Genomic DNA, 19,287 nt, shown 5'->3' with positions numbered 1-19,287 from the left:
GGGACCCGCCATTCTTATATCACGGCACATACGTCATAGTCTGTCACGTTATTAAGACCAAACACACGCGAAACATGCTTATGTCTCACGGAATAGACATGTAACAACCCCTATTAAGCCAACATAACTGCATTGATTCGAAAATCAATGAACATTCACCCTTTGGGAGGCAGCCACTAACTCTGAGAGTGAAGTGAGTCTGCCCAAAACCAATCTCAGCCCCTAGAAACCGACCCTACGCTCGACAGTGGACGTCATCCATGGGGCCAAAAGGAATAACCATATCACACCTGCTCTGGCCTCTCTCCGTTGATTGCCAATTAAAGCCAGGGCTGTTTACAAGACTGCCTGCGTCAACCATAAAGCGCTACACACCTCCACTACCTAGTGTCTGAAGGGCAAACTCAAGCTTTCAGGAGGCTCTAGACCACTGGGAAATGCAGAAGCATTGCTGCTAGAATCCCCAACCTTTAAAATGAAACAACTTTACTTCTTGAGTAGCGCAACCAGAATTCGAAACTCGCTACCTCCAAACCTTCAAAGTACCACCTCGCTCACGACCTTCAAAACAGAACTGAAAGCCTTCCTACATCAACGATACTTTAGCTAAGTCATTGCGGCCAATCCCCTCCCTTTAGAATATGTTCACTCACTTTCTAAACTCAACTCTACGCCCTCACCTCGTGAGAATATTTTAGCTAAGCCATTGCAGCTAATCCTCCCATGGAGAACATGCTCACTCACCTCCTGGACTCACTCTTGGCACTGAGCTACGCTCCCTCCACTTCATCAGGTGCTTACCATTTTTTTCTCTGCTGTACATACCTATTGTATAATTTGTTTCCTTTTTCTTTAATGCGTTACCATTTGTTATTCTAGAGCTTATGTAACTATATTTGGTAGTATTTGGTCATTCTTGAATCCTCTGTAACTATCCATGTAACAACATATGTCTCCCGCAAAGCACTATGGCCTCTAAGGGCAATGTTCGCGCTGTATAAAAATACAAAAAATAAATAAATACTAATGTTTGCTGAACAATACCAAGGACAGGGTGATAAGCGGAACTATTGATTGCATTATTATTCCTTACACGTGCATAATGTAGGCATGTCTAGTCCCTTTGGTAGGGGGGTGTTTGGCACTACCACTCAGAGGCAGGGCCGTACTGGCCGTAGCAGGCACATGGCTTTTTCTCATTGGACAGAAAGGGTGGGGGCCATATTTTGACCCTTGGGGGCTGGTTTTGTAGCAATGCTGCAACATTGGCTCCCAGTAACAAAACCGGCAGTGGTTCTTGACACTAGCAGCCCAACACCCCCCTCCCCTCACCCGGTCGAGCGGAATTGCCAGGGCTGGTTTCTGTTCCCAGTCTGGCCCTGCTCAGAAGGCCTGCTTTAGGAATATTCAAGGAATTGACATAATCCAATATATTTTCTGCCTGTTCTACTATAAATCAATGCTGTCCATTTTTAACCCAATGGACAGTCCAATAGGTGCCGCCTTCACGGCGCTACTTACTTGATCAAAGTTATCAAGGGCAGAGTGCAGGTTAGCGCGCATCCCAGTTGGAGGCTCGTTGGTGATCTTGATGGAGTTTTCCAGGATCCCCTGTGGAATGATATGTTCCTTCAGGGAGGGGGGTGGTTCTGCACTCATAAATACACGGTAGTCGGCGTGACTTTCCTCGCTGTACTTCTCCAGCAATTTCTCCAGGGTGCCCAGCCACTTGGCTACCAGATGGATGTTCTGAAAGGGAAACATGAACAGTGAGACCCATATTTATGCAAAGTAGCAAGCGATGTCTATGTATATATGTAGGATGAAGATTTAAAACAAACACTAATCAGATCACCCGTTTTGTTGCAAGGTGGACCTGGAGCGTTCAGGGGGGCTTCTGGCGGAGAAAAAAATAGCCTGAAATTTGTGGAATTATTTGCAGCTTTCTCAACCCAGTCCCCTTCAAAATCCAAAACGCAAATGATATAATAAGGTTTCACTTTGAAACAGAATATGAAAGCTGTTTTGCCACGTCACATAAATCTGTGTCGGTTTCGCTGTCACATGCCTTACAGCTGCACCTCGAGGATGGATGGCAGGAATATTGACTAATTAAGAGGAGGCACGTTGTGAAGCAGGTTGGTTAGAGCTGTGCAGATTAATAGGATGCATGCTGCATGCTACAGAGCACCGCCTCTCTACCCTCTTGGTATATATTTGCAAACTATCACAAGGGAACTAAGAACACCCTTAAGTTGGCTTAGGGTAGTACGTGCTATATAAATGCAATTACAATACAGTACGATGTGTTTACTGGGGGAGGGAGATTATTCATGGATGACAATGTGGGAACCCCTCTGTGGCTTAGGAGAGCTGTCACTTTTTGAGAGGCTGCTTCAGAAATGTGTCGCCATTCGCATATGAAATGGCAATCAACCCACCTCACGGGCGCATAATCCAATTAAATCACGGAGTACCTTTGCCCTTGTACCCTACAACAAGGTCACCCCGTCACCAGTGAACATGTTTTGTATACTACTTAGCAGAAGCTGTGACTTTTATTTCAGCAGGGGATTTAAGTGCCTTTCTCGAGAACACTGGTGTCTTGGAACTGAGTGCCTAAATGTAAATATTATTGTTTGTTGGTGTTTTAATGTAGCCAGTTGACCTTGCCTTGCTTATTATCCATAGATGTACTTTTTCCAATCATCAAAAATCCAAATACCAAAATTAGAACCTGTCTCTGTAATGTTTACTCTTTGTAGACATCAAAGGGCATTTTCAACCAATAAAGCCAAAGACCTGTGCACACATAAATAAAAAAAACAGTGTCTCTTCATATTCAATACAATTGGACAAAAGAAGTTCGCCATGAGTTATTCTTGTTTCATTTAATTCTTATGTGCATAAAGACTAGGGGTGGGCGGAAGTCGCAGAAGGGACTATCGCGGGGAGGCACGGAGATTGAAGCAATTTCCGTGCCTCTCCGCGATATTTCCGTTTCGCGAACCGCCCGGCCGCCCACCCGCCCGCCCGCCTTCTTAAATTAAATGTAAAGGCTAAATACACAACTTAAATCAAACTTACCTTATTGCGCCGCAATCTTCCCCATCGCGGCTTCATCTTTGGAAACTGCGCATGCGCGGTAGCCTGCGCATGCACAGTTCTTGCCAGGACTGCGCATGTGCAGGCTCCCGTGAATAGGCGGAAATTTGCCCTGTTTTTCCGCCTTCTTTGCGGAAGGCGGAAAGTGCAAATTTCCGCTCATTCCGTGGGCGGAACGGAAATGTCCGTCCACCCCTAATAAAGACCAGCCAGCCGACACGTGTTTCGTCAAAGCACAAATACTGATATAGGCTTAATCCGACTATTCCAGCTTCCGGGCAAACTTTGATAACACCGCAGAGACTTGGGGTCTCCTCTTCATTTCGCACTTAGACCGTATTCCGGTATCTTCGAGGTCACATGACCATTTCTCTTTAATACGATCATCACCTTAAAGGACTTATCCGTTCTCTTTGACCCCATATCGGCAAGTATTTACTCTTCCTCAGCTCTCGATTAAGTGAAGTACTTTCCACGTTGGAATTTTTTAATGATCGGATACACTCATCCTATCGTCCTTTGTAACTCGGATTAAGCCTATATCAGTATTTGTATCAGTGAAGAAACCTGAAAATGAATTTGTATATGGTCCATTTCCTGTTATCCCAGACATCGACCGGGTTGGAATTATCACCGGCAAGGGGATTACTGATTGCCTCTATTACGACGCGGCCCTGAAGAGTCAAAGTTGACTGTGCTTTGACGAAACACGTGTCGGCTGGCTGGTCTTTATGCAAATAAGAATTAAATGAAACAAGAATAACTTGTGGCGAACTTTTTTTGTCCAATTGTATTGAATATGAACAGACACTGTTTTTTGAATTATGTGTGCACAGGTCTTTGGCTTTAACCATATGGGTTTGGTGTTCCAAACACTAGTTAAGGGGTTTGTAGGGTCACCCCTTTCCTGTTAGCACCATATTACCTAGTCCTATGTCCACTTGACAACCGTCCATCCTGCAGAGCGCAATTGTTCCCTTTATACTAAAACCCTTCCCACCGATATGGCATTTTCCACCAAGGCAACCTGGAGTGAACATGCACAGCCCAAATTAACCAAGAATGTAAAACTAACAAGCCACACAATTTGTTTGGTCCGTTGATGTGTTTCATTTAAGAAGATCCTGCAGGGAAGTACCAGGGCAGAATCCCATTGCCAACGCTCAGTTAATTCAAGCTTGAGCAAGATCACAGTGAGCTTGGCCACACTGCCTTGAAACTTGTTCAAAAGTACCACACAGATACCACATCCTTTGAAACTATTTGCCCTTGCTGTTGAGCATGCCAGCCCCTGAGGCAACTGCGAGGGTGTTTATCTATTGCATAGTAAGTGCAACCATGCTTTCCATTAGACCAAAGGCGGAAAGACCAGTTTTCCTCAACATCAACGATGACATCATCCATTGACCATTATATACGAATCTACAATTGTATGTTGTCCACATTATCTTTTTACCACCATAACTGCTTCCACAGACTATCAGTGATGGCACTGAGTTGACCGAAGTAACAGGGCCCATACAATACACAAACTGTGTGTAGATTTCCCAACCTTCCCTCTCACACCTCCTGCCACCAAACCATATCTTTTCATCTTTTATGGGTGCTACCCAAAGCACCATTCCAAAAACAATACTGAATAGCTGGTATTGCTATGGCTCCTTCCTCACCACACAAAACGCACCCTGTTGCCCTCTTGCATTGCAAACAAGTAGGGTGCTGGGAGGCCAAATACAAAAGCAGGCCAGTTTTAGAGGGCTACTGTTGCACTGGGACCCCCACATCCACCACTCCACTCATGTTATAGTGATCTGGGAGATGTAAGGGTAAAGTTTATTATGCATAGTTAATTAAAACCAGTGCAAAGCATATTACAAAAGGATCATACAATATCATAGATTAAAACCGTTAAAAGTTAAGCATGTGATTAAATAAAGTACAGTGTGACTGTCAATGTGCCTTTTTACAAGGGTTGGACAGTGAGTTCCCTTACTTCCTTCTGAGAGATGTGGTGGTGCCAGGGCTTTAAGTGGGCCGGATCTCCACGGCTCTGAGCACTGGCAGTTTTTTAAAGGGGGCCTCGAAACGGGGCTCTATCGGGCTCTATTTTGTGCCCTGGCACCGGCGGTCCGTTTTTTTCTGGACTCCAGTGACAGCAGGCACATTGATGTGCGCGCTCATACTGCTCACTTCTCACTAGTGGAGAAGTTATGGTATGACGTCATGGCAAGTGAGCGTTGTAGGGGAAGGGAAATCCTTTAAAGAGAGTAATTTTCTCTCTGGATTTCCCTTCTCTTTTTGAAACTAAAGAGCAGCAACATTGCCGAGGTATCACCAGGGCATTAAGTGTAAAAAAATGTAAATATTATATACAAGCCATAGTTGCTGCTTATTTATCTTATGCAACTAACAACCGTTGACAAAGCCAATAGTTCTGACTTGTAGGTATGATCGTAGATGCTGTATGAAATATCTAGATGCAATGACAGAGACAGCAAAATACAAGTCGGGCGGCACACTATGCTGGGCACAGATTTTTAGCTTACGTGTTTTTAAGCCACACCCTTAATTACATTAGCCACGCCCCTTTGAGAGACCCGCCAGTTTTTTCATCCCACTTAAAGCCCTGGGTGGCGCTCAATGTTGGAGTCTGAAGCCAGTGAGAAGAAAGCAGCATGAGAAAGGTCCTGCCCGACGCTGTGACAACACAGCGACACAGAATGCATAGTCGAATAGGGGGTGTGTCTTGACAGCAGCTCACAAGTGCCTTCAGTTTTCACAGGTCAGGTCTGACAAAGCACAATACATACACACTCAGTTTACGCTTTCATCACACAGCACTGCTCCACAAATGCATTTTATGGAGGTGCAATGTTATGTTTTTTTTTCAGCCTGCAAAGCAGCACAGATGAAATGAAGAGAAAGAGCTTACTTGAAGTATAACCCAGTGGCCTTCTTTTGATGCCTTCTCCATTGCTATTTCTGCGATGACTTCCTGTCCTTGACCCAGCGATATATTGTGCAGTTTTCCCGAATCAATGGTAAATCCAAGCTTGTTTCCTAAATGCAAGAGGCAATGACTCCAACATCAGACACCAACGCTCAAATGAAACACATGCACCTCACAGAGGTACATCTACATTTATCTGAAAGCAGAACACAGAGCCACAATAACCTTTGAAGAAATGAGACATGCATGTTTTTGTTCTCTAAAGTACACAAAGGCAAGAAAACACTCCTTGAACTGGCTGACTGCTAAGAGAGAATGTGCTTTAAAAGAAGGACAGGACTTTGGTAAGACATATAGAAATATCGTTTCAAGGAAAGTTGAGGGGGAAAATAAACATGAAGCCATATTTGGATTTGGCATTGATTTAGTTTCGCTTTCTTCCTCATTCCATGTTTACTGATTTCAGCTTCGTTGTATTTAGGTGGTGCTTTTCAAACCCATTTTTTGCATGAGTGGCCAAGTTCTAAGCGCTTGGAGATAACAATACTTATCTGCACTGCTGTAAAGAGTCTCGCGCCAGGGACTCTCTTATCATCCCCTGGAGAACCAAAAGAGATAAAATGCTGGAAAGACATAACAAAGATTTCTGGCAGCCCTTACTCGGCAGCGGCACTGCTCTTCTTGTGATTGCGAACTTCAAGCACCAAGTACGTGTTGGGCCTTATTATATTATATGATATCACATATTTGATGTATCCGTAACTTTTTTTTCTTCAGAGAAACATATTTAGCACCAATGGCCCACCGTTGGTTCATGTGGTGCTCTGCAAAGAAAAATAGGCTGGAGAACCTAGTGATTTTGGAACATAACTTCATTACAGGTGGGGGGCACAATGTCTGCAAGGCTTACCTAACCCAAGGAAACAGATTAAATCAAGCTAAACAATGCAAGACTTTACCACATTTTTAAAACCGCAAGACAAATGAGGATGGATAGAGCAGTAAATTAGTGTAGGCATAATACCAGAGAACACTCGCATCTTTGTTTTCTTGCATTTATAGGCTATACTATACACTGTGAAATGAAGAGCCCCAACATACTTTAATACCCTTCTGTGGTGGAGTAAGACATTGGGTTATTAATTGATGGTGGTGGAAGTCCCATCTAAAAAATAAACACAATCCTTGTTATGGTAAACCACATGAGTCAGAAAATTAACATGTGCTTAATCCTTTGGTAACTTGGCTCAAAAGCAGTCAGGCTTAACTTACAGGCAATCTGTAAAGTATTTATGCAGTTCTCAAATAGTTATTAAATGTAAACACAAAAAAATGGCATACCAATTTAGAAAAAGTAAAATTTAATAAACACAATGACACCCAAACGACAAAAATCCAATACGGAGAACCGGAGTTATCAACTTTTAAAGATCTAGGTGAAAATCGTGCCAAAAAGCACAAAGCGACACTAGCAGTTATCTGGTCACACTGGACCAGCTCAATGTCCCAAGTTTAGGCCAACCACGATGGAGTTTGGGTCGGATACCGGGGCCATGTTTGTTCCCATGGAGGTTTTACCTTCTCAAAGTCCAAGTCCATGCGAAGAGCCCAGCAGGAGCTTCGAGTTGGCGTGGGCATGAAGAGGTCGATGTGAGCACACGGAGTGGTAGTTGCTGGAGCTTTGTATTGGTATTTGATGTGGGTTGTCACTGTTCTGCTTGAAGAGCACATCGCTGACGGAACTTCACGTTGGTGGGAGACGAATTGACTGGTGCTGATGCAAGGAGCCCACTCACTGTCACAAAGAGCCCCAAACTTCTGGGTTTTTACCTTTCTTGCAGTATTGCAGCAGTAAGAGTACATTCTGGTGCCAGCCAAGGGTCCAGGACCTGGGGGGCACCCTTTGGGGATCAGGACTCACTCCAGGCAGAAGTCAGCAGCAGGGCTCAGGCAGGTCCAATTGGTATTGCCAGCTGGGCAGTTGCCGGGAAGGCCCCTGTAAGCTTGTTGTGTCCCTGTAGCTCAGGAGGTCAGACAAATGACCTTTGGAGTCACTTCTGAGGATACTGGGTTCGAGACAAGCAGGTCCAGACTTCCTTCATCAGACAGCAGAGCAGTCCTTCTTCTGAATCTTCCACAGGACTAAAAGTGTTATGATGAGAGGGTATGAAGGTGCCACATTTATACCTAGCACCAGTCTTGGTGTGGGAGAAAATCACTGGCCTACTCCCAAACCAGTGTTGGTCAGGTCTTCCCCTTCCCCTTGGTTTGGCTTCAAACCATGTAGGGTGACAAAGGCAAGGGCAGTACTTGTGTTAGGTTCCTTTGTGTGCGCTGCAGGCAAGGTCATTTGAAGTGTAATCAGGGCAGGACATAACTCCTCCTAGCCATCCTCTAAGGACGACCCACTCCTTTTACACCCAGGCCTCATTTGTCACAATGTCAGGAAGGAACACACAACACACCTCAGCAAACCCATTCACAATCATGTGACCCTGGGCCCTGCTAGAAAGGCACAATTGGTTTATGCAGAAAAATGCCAACTTTCTAAAAAGTGTCATTTTCAGAGTAGTAACATAACATTATTTGACTTTACGACTAAAGAGTATTTTAAATTTCAATTCAAATGAGTGGAAGAAGTATTTCTCCATCTGTTCTCAAACTGAAGTTATCACATAATAAGTGTAATAATGTAACCCAGTTTAAGTCTATGGGAGAGATGGCATTACAATAGTGAAAAACGCCTAGAGTGCTAGAAACTATCACTTGTTGACCTGGGAATTGAAAATAAAACACTAAAAGGTAATAATATAACAAATTCCGACTTACAAAATGTTGAACTAGAATGCCCCTCCATTAAAAGCTTCTACAGATTTGTGAGTGAGTTGTCCAAGTCCTGTAGTCAACCTAGCTGGTCATCCTAAAGTCACAGGTTCAAATCATAACTCGCACCCTCTCTGGATTTCACATTGCCTGATTTAGATATCAGCAAGTTAATGTGCATGAATAGGAATAAATCTACAGAAGAGAATTTGGATCTCTTTAACAGCATGCTGTGCAATGGCTTGAGTCAGTAGAGTATCTCTTACGCAGTGGTGTAGGAAGGAGGGGTTTGGTGGGTGCGGGCCACCCTGGGTGTCAACACTGAGGGGGGTGACAAAATGGCAAAAATATGTTTTATAACACATATTTTTGCCATTTTGCCATTTTGTCCAGCCAGGGTGACAAGAAACTGCTCTTACGCTTGCCTGACTTTCCTCTAATTATCTCTTTTCATTACCCTGGAGACTATATACCCTGGAGACTATATACCCTGGAGACTATATACACCTTTCTGAAGCCATGCAGGCCCCACAAAGAATATCAAATCTATCTTAGCACTCACAGAGAAAGCAACCACTATGTCCACAACCTTGAATTTCAAACGGCAATTCTAAAACCTCCAATAAGCCAAAACGGTTCACCCTTGATGACAAAGAAATGCATTAAAACAAAGGAACAACTTGACATCTCACTACTTGGTGCAAACATTGAGTCGGAGTGAAATCCCCAAAAAGGTCATGGGAAACTCAAACAAGGAAAATAAAATCAAATGGAAAAAATAAATAAGAGAAGGGAACTGTTTACTCCATACAAAAATTATTTTCAGAAGTACCTAAAGCCCAGGAGCTGTTACTGACTTCAGACTCTCTACCCTGCTCTCCTACCTGCTTTCCAATTTTTAATAAACATGAAGGCTCCGGGGCTTAAGAAAATCAGGTTGAAGCATATGTTGGTCCATTAGGTACATCTACAGCTCCACGAGAGTGGCTGAAAGTTCTAAAAAAAAAAAAAGATGCAAAAGAAGAAGAGCAAATCGCAGAATCACCCAAAAAAGTTCCCAAAGTATAACATTTGATCCACAAATTGACATAAATTGCATGTCAATAAAGAATGTCACTAAAGTAAACAATAACATATCCCAACATATACTACAACAGGAGACAAAGGTATTAACGGCTCTCCATTCCATAAATTTTGAAGAGCTGAGTGTCATGCTAAATCCGCACGCTACTGAGTTTACCAGTCTAAAAGCAACTCTTACAGGAACATCAACCATCAGCGTTGTCTCAGTGATTACTCCAAATAAAGAGCAATCAAAGGCAGACACCATACACAATATTTCTCAAATCTCTACATCAATGACAGAGATTACAGACCTCTTTCCAAATAGTAACAATCCTTTAAACAGACAAAGAATCCTGTTACTCCACAATTATCCAAAATTGCATTCTCTTTCTTTGCCTTAAATTAAATTGGTTTCTTTTCCTAAGAAGCAAAACTTGTCAAATGTGTGAGTAGACATTTGGTCCAACCTGATTCAACTACAGTTAAAAAGTGACTCACCAATATCTTCACTATACAAATTGACTACGAAGGCAGACAGATCATAATCAATAGTCACCCCTTACTAGACTTCAAAACCGCTTAAGTCTCTATCAGCCTGATTCATGAAAAACGGCATTTGCGAGTCTCAAATAGCGATAAAATGCGAATCGCTATTGAGAACTCGCAAATCAGAATTCATGTACATTACGGGGAAAAAAAAGCGACTCGCACGCGGGCGCTAAATCCGTTAGCGACTAACTATAATCGCAGAATAATCGCTATTTCCGGCTACCTGCGTCGGGAATGCGAGTCGCAATCTCGTGCGATCGGGAATGCGAGTCGCAATCTCGTGCGATCGGGAATGCGAGTCGCAATCTTGCGCGATCGGGAAAACGGGAAGTCGCTTTTCGAGCACAGTGATGACATCACAACCAGGAAGCAGGCAGTTCCCACCCCCAAACACCACAGTGAGGCAAACCTCGAGGGAGCAAGTCGGAAAGCAGCAGCTAATCTTGTGATAGCGAAATTACTACCAAACTGCTGCCATGTCTGAGGAACCTGTTCCTGGCCCCAGCAACAGCGCAGGGTGTAAGAGGAAGCTGAAGTTCTCAGAGCAGGAGCTCGAGAATCTGATAGAAGGGGTGGTGGCCAACCACGACAGACTCTTTGGGATCAACTCCAGGAAGGTCCCAGAGCAAGACAAAAGGAGGATCTGGCTGGGAATAGCCTCCAGTGTGAACTCCGTGGGTGTGGCCGATAGGTCATTGGAGGAGCTCAAGAAGCGATGGTATGACCTCCGAGGTCGTGCCAAGGAGAGGGTGGCGGAGCGCCTTGGAGAGGCATCGGGCACTGGAGGTGGCGGACCTACAGTCCCTCCCAACACACCCTTGGAGGACCAGGTGGAGAACACCCTTGAGAGGGAGGCGTGCGTTGGCATCACACTTCTGGACTCCTCCCGCCCCAGCCAAGACACCCAAGGTAAGTGGCATGCGACTGCGACCCTGTCCCCTATGACCTTCCCTGACCAAATAGGCTCACATAATGGCCCTTAGTCATGCCTTTGTTGCGCATCAGGAAATGCCCTGAAGCATTGTGGGAGATGTAGTATGTCCACAATGTAGTAGTACCACAATGCAGCCAGACAGGTTCCAAAGTACGCAAATCCACAGCCATCCAGGGAATGTCACCCAGCATGCATGTAACATCAGCACGTCTGACAGTCACATGCAACTAATGAGTATCCACTTACCCTCACAGGTGGCGCAGAAAGCAGTGACAGTGAGAGGCTGCAGATAGATGAGGAGGCCCAGGAGGAGGATTTTCAACCGGAAACCCAGGCACCAGCCCCTGCCGCTGCAACAACACCAGCAGCCAGGCCCCCCACCGTTGTGGCCCCTGCATCTGCCGTTCCACCCGCAGCCAAGGCCAGGCCCCCCACCGTTGTGGCCCCTGCATCTGCCGTTCCACCCGCAGCCAAGGCCAGGCCCCCCACCGTTGTGGCCCCTGCATCTGCCGTTCCAGCCGCAGCCAAAGCCAGGCCCCCCACCGTTGTGGCCTCTGCATCTGCCGTCCCACCCGCAGCCAAAGCCAGGCCCCCCACCGTTGTGGCCTCTGCATCTGCCGTCCCACCCGCAGCCAAAGCCAGGCCCCCCACCGTTGTGGCCTCTGCATCTGCCGTCCCACCCGCAGCCAAAGCCAGGCCCCCCACCGTTGTGGCCTCTGCATCTGCCGTTCCACCCGCAGCCAGAGCCAGGCACCCCACTAATGTGCCTCCAGTCCCTGCCGCACCAGCAACGCCTGCTGTGACACCACCTGCAGCTGGTGCTACGACATCTGGGCCTGCGACAGCGCCAACACAGCGGCCAGCCACTGTGACAGGCCAGCAGAGCAGGCGTGGGAGTTCTCGCCATCACACCACAGCTCCAATCAGCAGGAGGGGCAATGGACAGCGCCATGCCTGTTTGAGCGTAGAAAGACGCATGCTGAGGATCCATCAGCGCCAGTCACAGCAGCAAGGTGCCATTCAGCTCCAGCTGCACAAAATTGGGCGCAATGTGGCCGGAGTGGGAGACCGCATGGACCGCATGACGGCGGCCATGGGCCGCATGACTGCAGCCATGGAGGCAAACACTGCTGCGATGATCAAGCAGCGCAGTGCAGCAAGCCGGCACCACCACCAGCTCATGAGCCGGCTGGCCTCCTACAGCAGGTCTAATTATGTGGCTGCAAATGCCACCTCACAGTTGTCGCGGCGGTCACTCACACAGCAGCACCAACTAGTACAGTGCTGTGAGGACATCACCAGGGTCCTGGAGCACCTAACCACGGCGGTAACGGCACTACACCCTCCTGCTCTACCTGCCACTGTAGGGGGTGACGATGGCAGTGAGGGGGCTTCCAGCGTCAGCAGCCAATCTGCCATACTAGTCCCGCCACTTAGGCGCAGCACCAGGGCAACGCCAGGTACAGGTGCCCCGGAAGAGGATGAGCCTCAGAGGCGCTTGGGCATAACGCGCAGGAGGCGCAATTGACTCTGTCAGAAAAACACTGGCACAGGCTGACTATAAGCCTGCCATGTACTTTCACACTACAGTATGAAGGAATACTGTTAGTTGTAAATAGTTGTACTGATTACCTTTTTTTTGTGAATGAAACAAATATATTTATTTTGCAGCACACATTAGCCTTGTGTAATCATTACATTTTGCATGCAATTGTGATATGTGGGGTGGGGGAAGAGGGTGGGCTAGAAATTGTTCTCTGTGATGTGGTTGCGACGTCTGTGGCCTTCAGCTGGGTTCTCCCCGCGTGCATGGTGCGCATGTGCTGGTGGCCGGTCGTCCCCTTCTGATTCACTGCCTGAGATCTCAACAGGTATCCGGCGCTTGGTTGCAATGTTATGAAGCATTGCACAGACAGCCACAATGCGGCAGCACGCAGCAGGACTGTAATACATGGCCCCACCTGTCTTGTGCAGTATACGGAACCTGCTCTTGAGCAGCCCAAATGTCCTTTCTATACAGTTCCTTGTCCGGATGTGCGCAACATTGTAGCGCCGTTGCTGAGGTGTGGCAGGGTTGAGGTAAGGGGTCAGGAGGTATTCCCGTAGGGCGTAGCCACTGTCACCTGAATGAGAGGAGCAGATGTTGATTGCCTGTGCAGCGCAGTGACTTCATTGCAATGTGACATTGTCGACAAAGTGTACTTACCAAGTAGGTGTCCTTCCCCAAACTCTCCCCTGAGCAGTCGTGTGTGGAGTCCGCTGTGCCTGAAGATAAAGGAGTCATGGGTACTCCCTGGGTACTGGGCGACAATGTCAGTGATGATGGTCTTGGCATTGCAGACCATCTGTATGTTGAGGGAGTGGTAGGACTTCCTGTTGCGGTACATATACTCCGTGGCAGCTGGTGGGCAGATGGCGACGTGGGTACAGTCTATGCAGCCGAGGACATGGGGAAAATGGGTTACATTGTAAAATTGTCGTTTTGTCAGGTCCAATTCCTGTTGGCTCGTGGGAAATGTGATGTGGCGGTGGAGCTGGGTGAGCATGGCGTCAACGAAAGTGTGGAGGCAGCGTGACATGGTGGGCTGGGATATCCCAACCAGCAGCCGCTACTATGCCCTGGAAACTGCCGGAGGCCAGGAGGTGCAGGCTGCACAATACCTGCACATGTGTAGGCACCGAATTGTTTCGCCTTGTTGGGTGCTGCATGAGGGGGTCAAGTTCATGTATCAGCCAGATGATCATTTCCCCATTCAGCCTGTATTTAGCATATATCTGTTCTCTGGTTTGGCCCAGCAAGGTGACCCGCTGCCGGTAAATCCTTTCCTGCCTCATGCGTCTCCTCCGTGCTGCTCGCTGTAGCCTTCGCCGCCTCACCACCATGTACCTTCCTGGCATTGTGGAACGCCTAATGCTGCTGCTGAATGTCCTTATGTGTGATTGGTCAGGCCTGGACCTGTTGGTGATTGGCCAACTGTTTTTCAAATTTTACTTAATCATGGCTTTTATGGTTACCACCTGCTTTGAGTTGTCCTTAATTTGCGCCGCGCAAAAGTGCGATTTTGGGGTTTTTCGCTATTGTATATTTTTCATGAATGCCGATAGAGAATATATTGCGTTTCGCTATTCTTTTCGCAGATTCCGTGGTTGGTCGCTATTTCCGTATCGCTAATGCTCGACTACCGGGAATCTGCGACTATTATAGCGTAATCGCTATTATAATCGCTATTCTGTGTTTGCGAATTCGCTATTTTGTTCTTGAATGCCAATTCCGTATTTTGCACCCGCAATTGCATTTTCGCAGCGATTGCGGGCGCTATTTCGCTTCATGAATCAGGCTGTATGAGCCATATGTCTCAAGTCTTTTTCCCGTTTGCAAACTAGCAGGTTCTCAGAATCATCCCATTTGCGAACGGGAAAAAGCCTTTTGGGATGTATCATCCCAAAAGGCCATCGAAAAATAGAGAATCGCAGAATTTGCGATTCTCTATTTTGCGAATGCAATTAAGGAATTGCAAATCGCGATTCCTTAAATGCAATTCTGAAAGCACCAGAAATTTGCTATTGGGTCTTAAGGAATTGCAAATTACCACCAACTTCAAGTTGGTGGTAATTTGCGATTTTCTTTCAAAAACACTTTTTTGATTTTTTTAAAGTTCCATATGTCGCACATACATGCGGGGCATGTATGTGCGCAAAATGTGCACACATGCATATTTCAGGGGTGCAACAGGGTGTCCTTTTGGCACCCTTGCAACCTTGAAATTGCATTCTCAATTTGCGATTCTCTAATTGGTAATCGCAAATTGAGAATGTCTTCCATTCATTCCTATGGGCCTCCTAGCCCATAGGAATGAATGGGAAGGTAGTCCTTATTTGCGAATCTCAATTACGATTCGCAAATAAGGAAAATGTAGGATTCACAAACATTTTAGCAAATCCTACATACATTGCATTTTGCAATTCTCTAATTGCCATTTGCTAAAAATCGCAAGTTGAGAATCGCAAAACTCTTTTTTGATACATACGGCCCTTAGTCTAGGCTTTCTGGGAAGTTAAACGAAGACAAATTGAACAATGCTTTCAAACTCCCATTTTAGAAAATGTCTGGTGATCGTTTCCTGGAACCTAGCAGGGCTGCGAGATGAGAAACTCAACAAGTTAGTACCTTTAAATCTATCAATTATCTGCCTCCAGACCTGGTCTATAACCAAATTCTATATGGACTGCTAATATGTAATTGATGTTCGTCCACAGAGGGTAAAGAAAGGGCATGTTAGAGGCTGTCTTTTGATTCTTCTTTGTGTAAACTCTCATTGAGATTTTGTAGTTATTTTGTACTTCTTTCTTCTAATACTGCACAGTGCATTGAGATAATAATGACAAAGACAAACCATTCTTATACATATATTGTCTTCCTGTTTACATTTACATTCCTCCTGGTCTGCTATACCTCTTCTGATCGAGATCTTTGATGGAATTGAATCCATCCCAGAGTTCGAACAACATTTTCAGATAATGATGGCCGATTTTAATGCCAAAATATGGAGTGCCACACTAAATGCTCACAAGGACAAGGAACTCAAGGAAGCCTGGGATATTCCTGGTTCCATCTTCCCACTCAAATAAAAGGCAGACAAACTGGAAGGTTGCTGCTATATGTACTCCTGGGTTCAAACTGGGTGATCCTAAATGGGAGAGTCTATAGGGGAGGTGCCGGCATCATTCACAAGAAGAAGTGCCACCGGTTCATCAATTATAGATTATATTATTTCCAGTTACGACCTATTTTGTCAAGGCGGGATGTAATGTCTTGCCCAAGTTCTTCTTGGAAAAGGTGGCTAAGATATATGCCTCCTTTACAGCAAATGCTAGAGATGCCCCTTGTTTGAGTGCTTGGTTCCACTGTTTGGGGGACAGTTCTAAGCTCCTGAATTTTAGGCCCATCGAGCCTGAGGAGCTGACCATGCCACATGCTTCAGTGAAGTCAGGCTCTCAGTTAGACTCAGCATTCCTGTCCATTTTGGAACAAGGTGTGGAAGTGGTCTACTCAGTATTAGGTGTGCTGATTAACTGCTCCTTGGCCTCTGGCCCAGTACCTAGGCCATGGAAGCATGGTGCGGTGTTTTTTTTGTTTTTTTTGCAGAGTTTTATATAGCGCGAACTAGAACAGAACCGAATCAGTTATCAGAGTGCTTTACATAGCACCAGTTACGTTACATGAGGACACACTTTCATTTTAGGCACGGGGAGATTCAGTGATTTGCCCAGAATCACCGGGGGTTTTTGGCGTCGTTACCGAGACACGAACCCAGATCCCCAGGTCCGAGGTCGAGCGCCTTAGCCGTTAGGCCAACCCCTCTCCCCACACCTTAAAAACACCTTTGCTGGATCCCACCAAGCTGAAAAATTACCGCCTGGGTTCACTGCATATGGAGAAATTAGTACATAAGCAGTTTTCGAGCTTTATAGAGATCCATGACCTGCTACACAAGGCTCAATCTGGCTTTCATCCCTCATACAGTACTGAGCCAGCTTTGTTGCTGGCACGGAGTGAATCCATTAGATTTTGGATGCTAGCAATTCTGCGGCATTGCTACTGTTGCACTTCAGTGCTGCTTTCTATACTCTGGGCCATATGTATGAAGCTGTTTTGTGATTGCAAACACTGCGAATCGCAAAAAAATGGTGTATGCGATCGCAGAACAGAGAATCAATCAATCAATCAATCAATCAATCAAAGACATTTATAGAGCGCACTACTCACCCGGAGGGTCTCAAGGCGCTAGGGGGGGGGAGGGTGCTGCTACTGCTCGAACAGCCAGGTCTTGAGCTTCTTCCTGAAGGAGAGGTGGTCCTGGGTCAGGCGGAGGTGGGTCGGAAGGGAGTTCCAGGTCTTGGCGGCCAGGTAGGAGAAGGACCTTCCTCCTGTTGTCGCTCTTCGGATGCGGGGGACGGCGGCGAGGGCGTGGTTGGTCGATCGGAGGTGGCGTTTGGGAGCGTAGAAGTTGAGGCGGCTGTTGAGGTATCCTGGGCCTTGGTTGTGTAGGGCTTTGTGTGCGTGGGTGAGGAGCCGGAAGGTGATTCTTTTGTTGATCGGGAGCCAGTGCAGGTCTCTCAGGTGTCTGGAGATGTGGCTTCTTCTGGGGACGTCGAGGATGAGTCTCGCCGAGGCGTTCTGGATACGCTGGAGTCTCTTCTGGAGCTTGGCGGTGGTTCCGGCGTAGAGGGCGTTGCCGTAGTCCAGACGGCTGGTGACGAGAGCCTGGGTGACCGTCTTCCTGGTCTCGGTGGGGATCCACCGGAAGATCTTACGTAGCATGCGCAGGATGTTGAAACAGGACGAGGAGACGGCGTTGACTTGTCTGGTCATGGAGAGGGAGGAGTCCAGGATGAAGCCCAGGTTGCGTGCGTGGTCTGTCGGTTTGGGTGTGGTGCCCAGGGCGGGGGGCCACCAGGAGTCGTCCCAGGCGGAGGGCGAGGAGCCCAGGATGAGGACTTCCGTCTTGTCTGAGTTCAGTTTCAGGCGGCTGGTTGTCATCCACTCGGCTACGTCTTTCATCCCTTCGTGAAGGTTGGCTCTGGCGGTGGCGGGGTCGTTGGTGAGGGAGAGAATCAGCTGGGTGTCGTCGGCGTAGGAGATGATGTTGAGGTTGTGTTGGCGTGCGATGGCCGCGAGGGGGCTCATGTAGACGTTGAAGAGGGTGGGGCTCAGCGAGGATCCTTGAGGGACGCCGCAGATGACTCCGGTGGCCTCTGACTTGTACGGTGGTAGACGGACTCTCTGTGTTCTTCCGTCGAGGAAGGAGATGATCCATTCCAGTGCCTTCTCATGGATTCCGACGTTGCTGAGGCGCTGCACTAGGGTGCGGTGGCAGACAGTGTCGAAAGCCGCGGAGAGGTCTAGGAGGATGAGGGCCGCTGTTTCTCCGTTGTCCATCAGGGCTCGGATGTCATCAGTGGCAGCGATGAGGGCGGTCTCGGTGCTGTGGTTGGCTCGGAAGCCAGACTGTGAGGGGTCGAGGGATCCATTCGTCTCGAGGAAGGTGGCCAGCTGTTTGTTGACGATCTTCTCGATGACTTTGGCTGGAAACGGGAGGAGCGAGATGGGGCGGTAATTCTTGAGTTCGGTGGGGTCCGCTGTAGGTTTCTTGAGTAGGGCGCTGAGTTCGGCGTGCTTCCAGCTCTCCGGGAAGGTGGCGGTGTCGAAGGAGGTGTTGATGATGTCCCGCAGGTGGGGTGCGATGACAGCGTCGGCCTTGTTGAAGACGTGGTGAGGGCAGGGGTCAGTTGGAGATCCGGAGTGGATGGAGTTCATCATGCGGACGGTGTCTTCGGTGCTGATCGGGGTCCAGGCGCGGAGGGTGGTGGTGGGGGGCGGTGGTTCGGTCGTGGCGTGCGTCGGTTGAGTGCTGAAGCTGTTGTGTATGTCCGTGATCTTGTTGTGGAAGTAAGAGGCGAGGGAATTGCAGAGGTCTTGCGAAGGGGTGATGTCGTTGTTTCCGGCGTTGGGGTTGGAGAGCTCTTTCACGATGTTGAAGAGTTCCTTGCAGTTGTGTGCGTTGCTGTCCAGCCGGTCCTTGAATGCAGTTTTCTTGGTGGCGCGGATCAGTTGGTGGTGCTTCCGGGTGGCAAGCTTGAGGGTGGTCATGTTGTCCGGAGTTGGTTCCCTTCTCCAGTCTTTCTCGAGGGTTCAGCAGTTCTTCTTGGAACTCATGAGTTCGTCGGTGAACCATGGGGCCTTCTTGCTGCCGGGTCTGTTGGGCGGGGTCCTCAGTGGGGCGAGTTCGTCCACGCAGTTGCTGATCCACTTCGTGAGGTTGTCGGCGGCCTGGCTGGGGTTCGCTGAGCTGGCGGGAGG

General features: G+C 47.5%; 1 protein-coding gene across 1 annotated transcript in view; it reads right to left on the bottom strand.

Annotated features, from left to right (window-relative positions):
- The window catches only part of LOC144824202 (dynein axonemal heavy chain 11-like), a 3,356,387-nt gene that overhangs the window by 376,169 nt on the left and 2,960,931 nt on the right, over nt 1-19,287 (bottom strand). The window contains exons 84-85 of the mRNA XM_078683354.1: nt 6,038-6,165; nt 1,522-1,749 (exon numbers count right to left, since the gene is read on the bottom strand). Coding sequence (XP_078539480.1) covers nt 1,522-1,749; nt 6,038-6,165 — 356 coding nt within the window. The remainder of the gene's footprint in view (nt 1-1,521; nt 1,750-6,037; nt 6,166-19,287) is intronic.

This window comes from Lissotriton helveticus, chromosome 3_1 (genome assembly GCF_964261635.1).
Source record: "Lissotriton helveticus chromosome 3_1, aLisHel1.1, whole genome shotgun sequence".
Classification (NCBI taxonomy): Eukaryota; Metazoa; Chordata; class Amphibia; order Caudata; family Salamandridae; genus Lissotriton; species Lissotriton helveticus.
The sequence above is the reverse complement of the archived record's forward strand: the minus strand, read 5'-3'. Positions and strand labels throughout refer to the sequence as shown.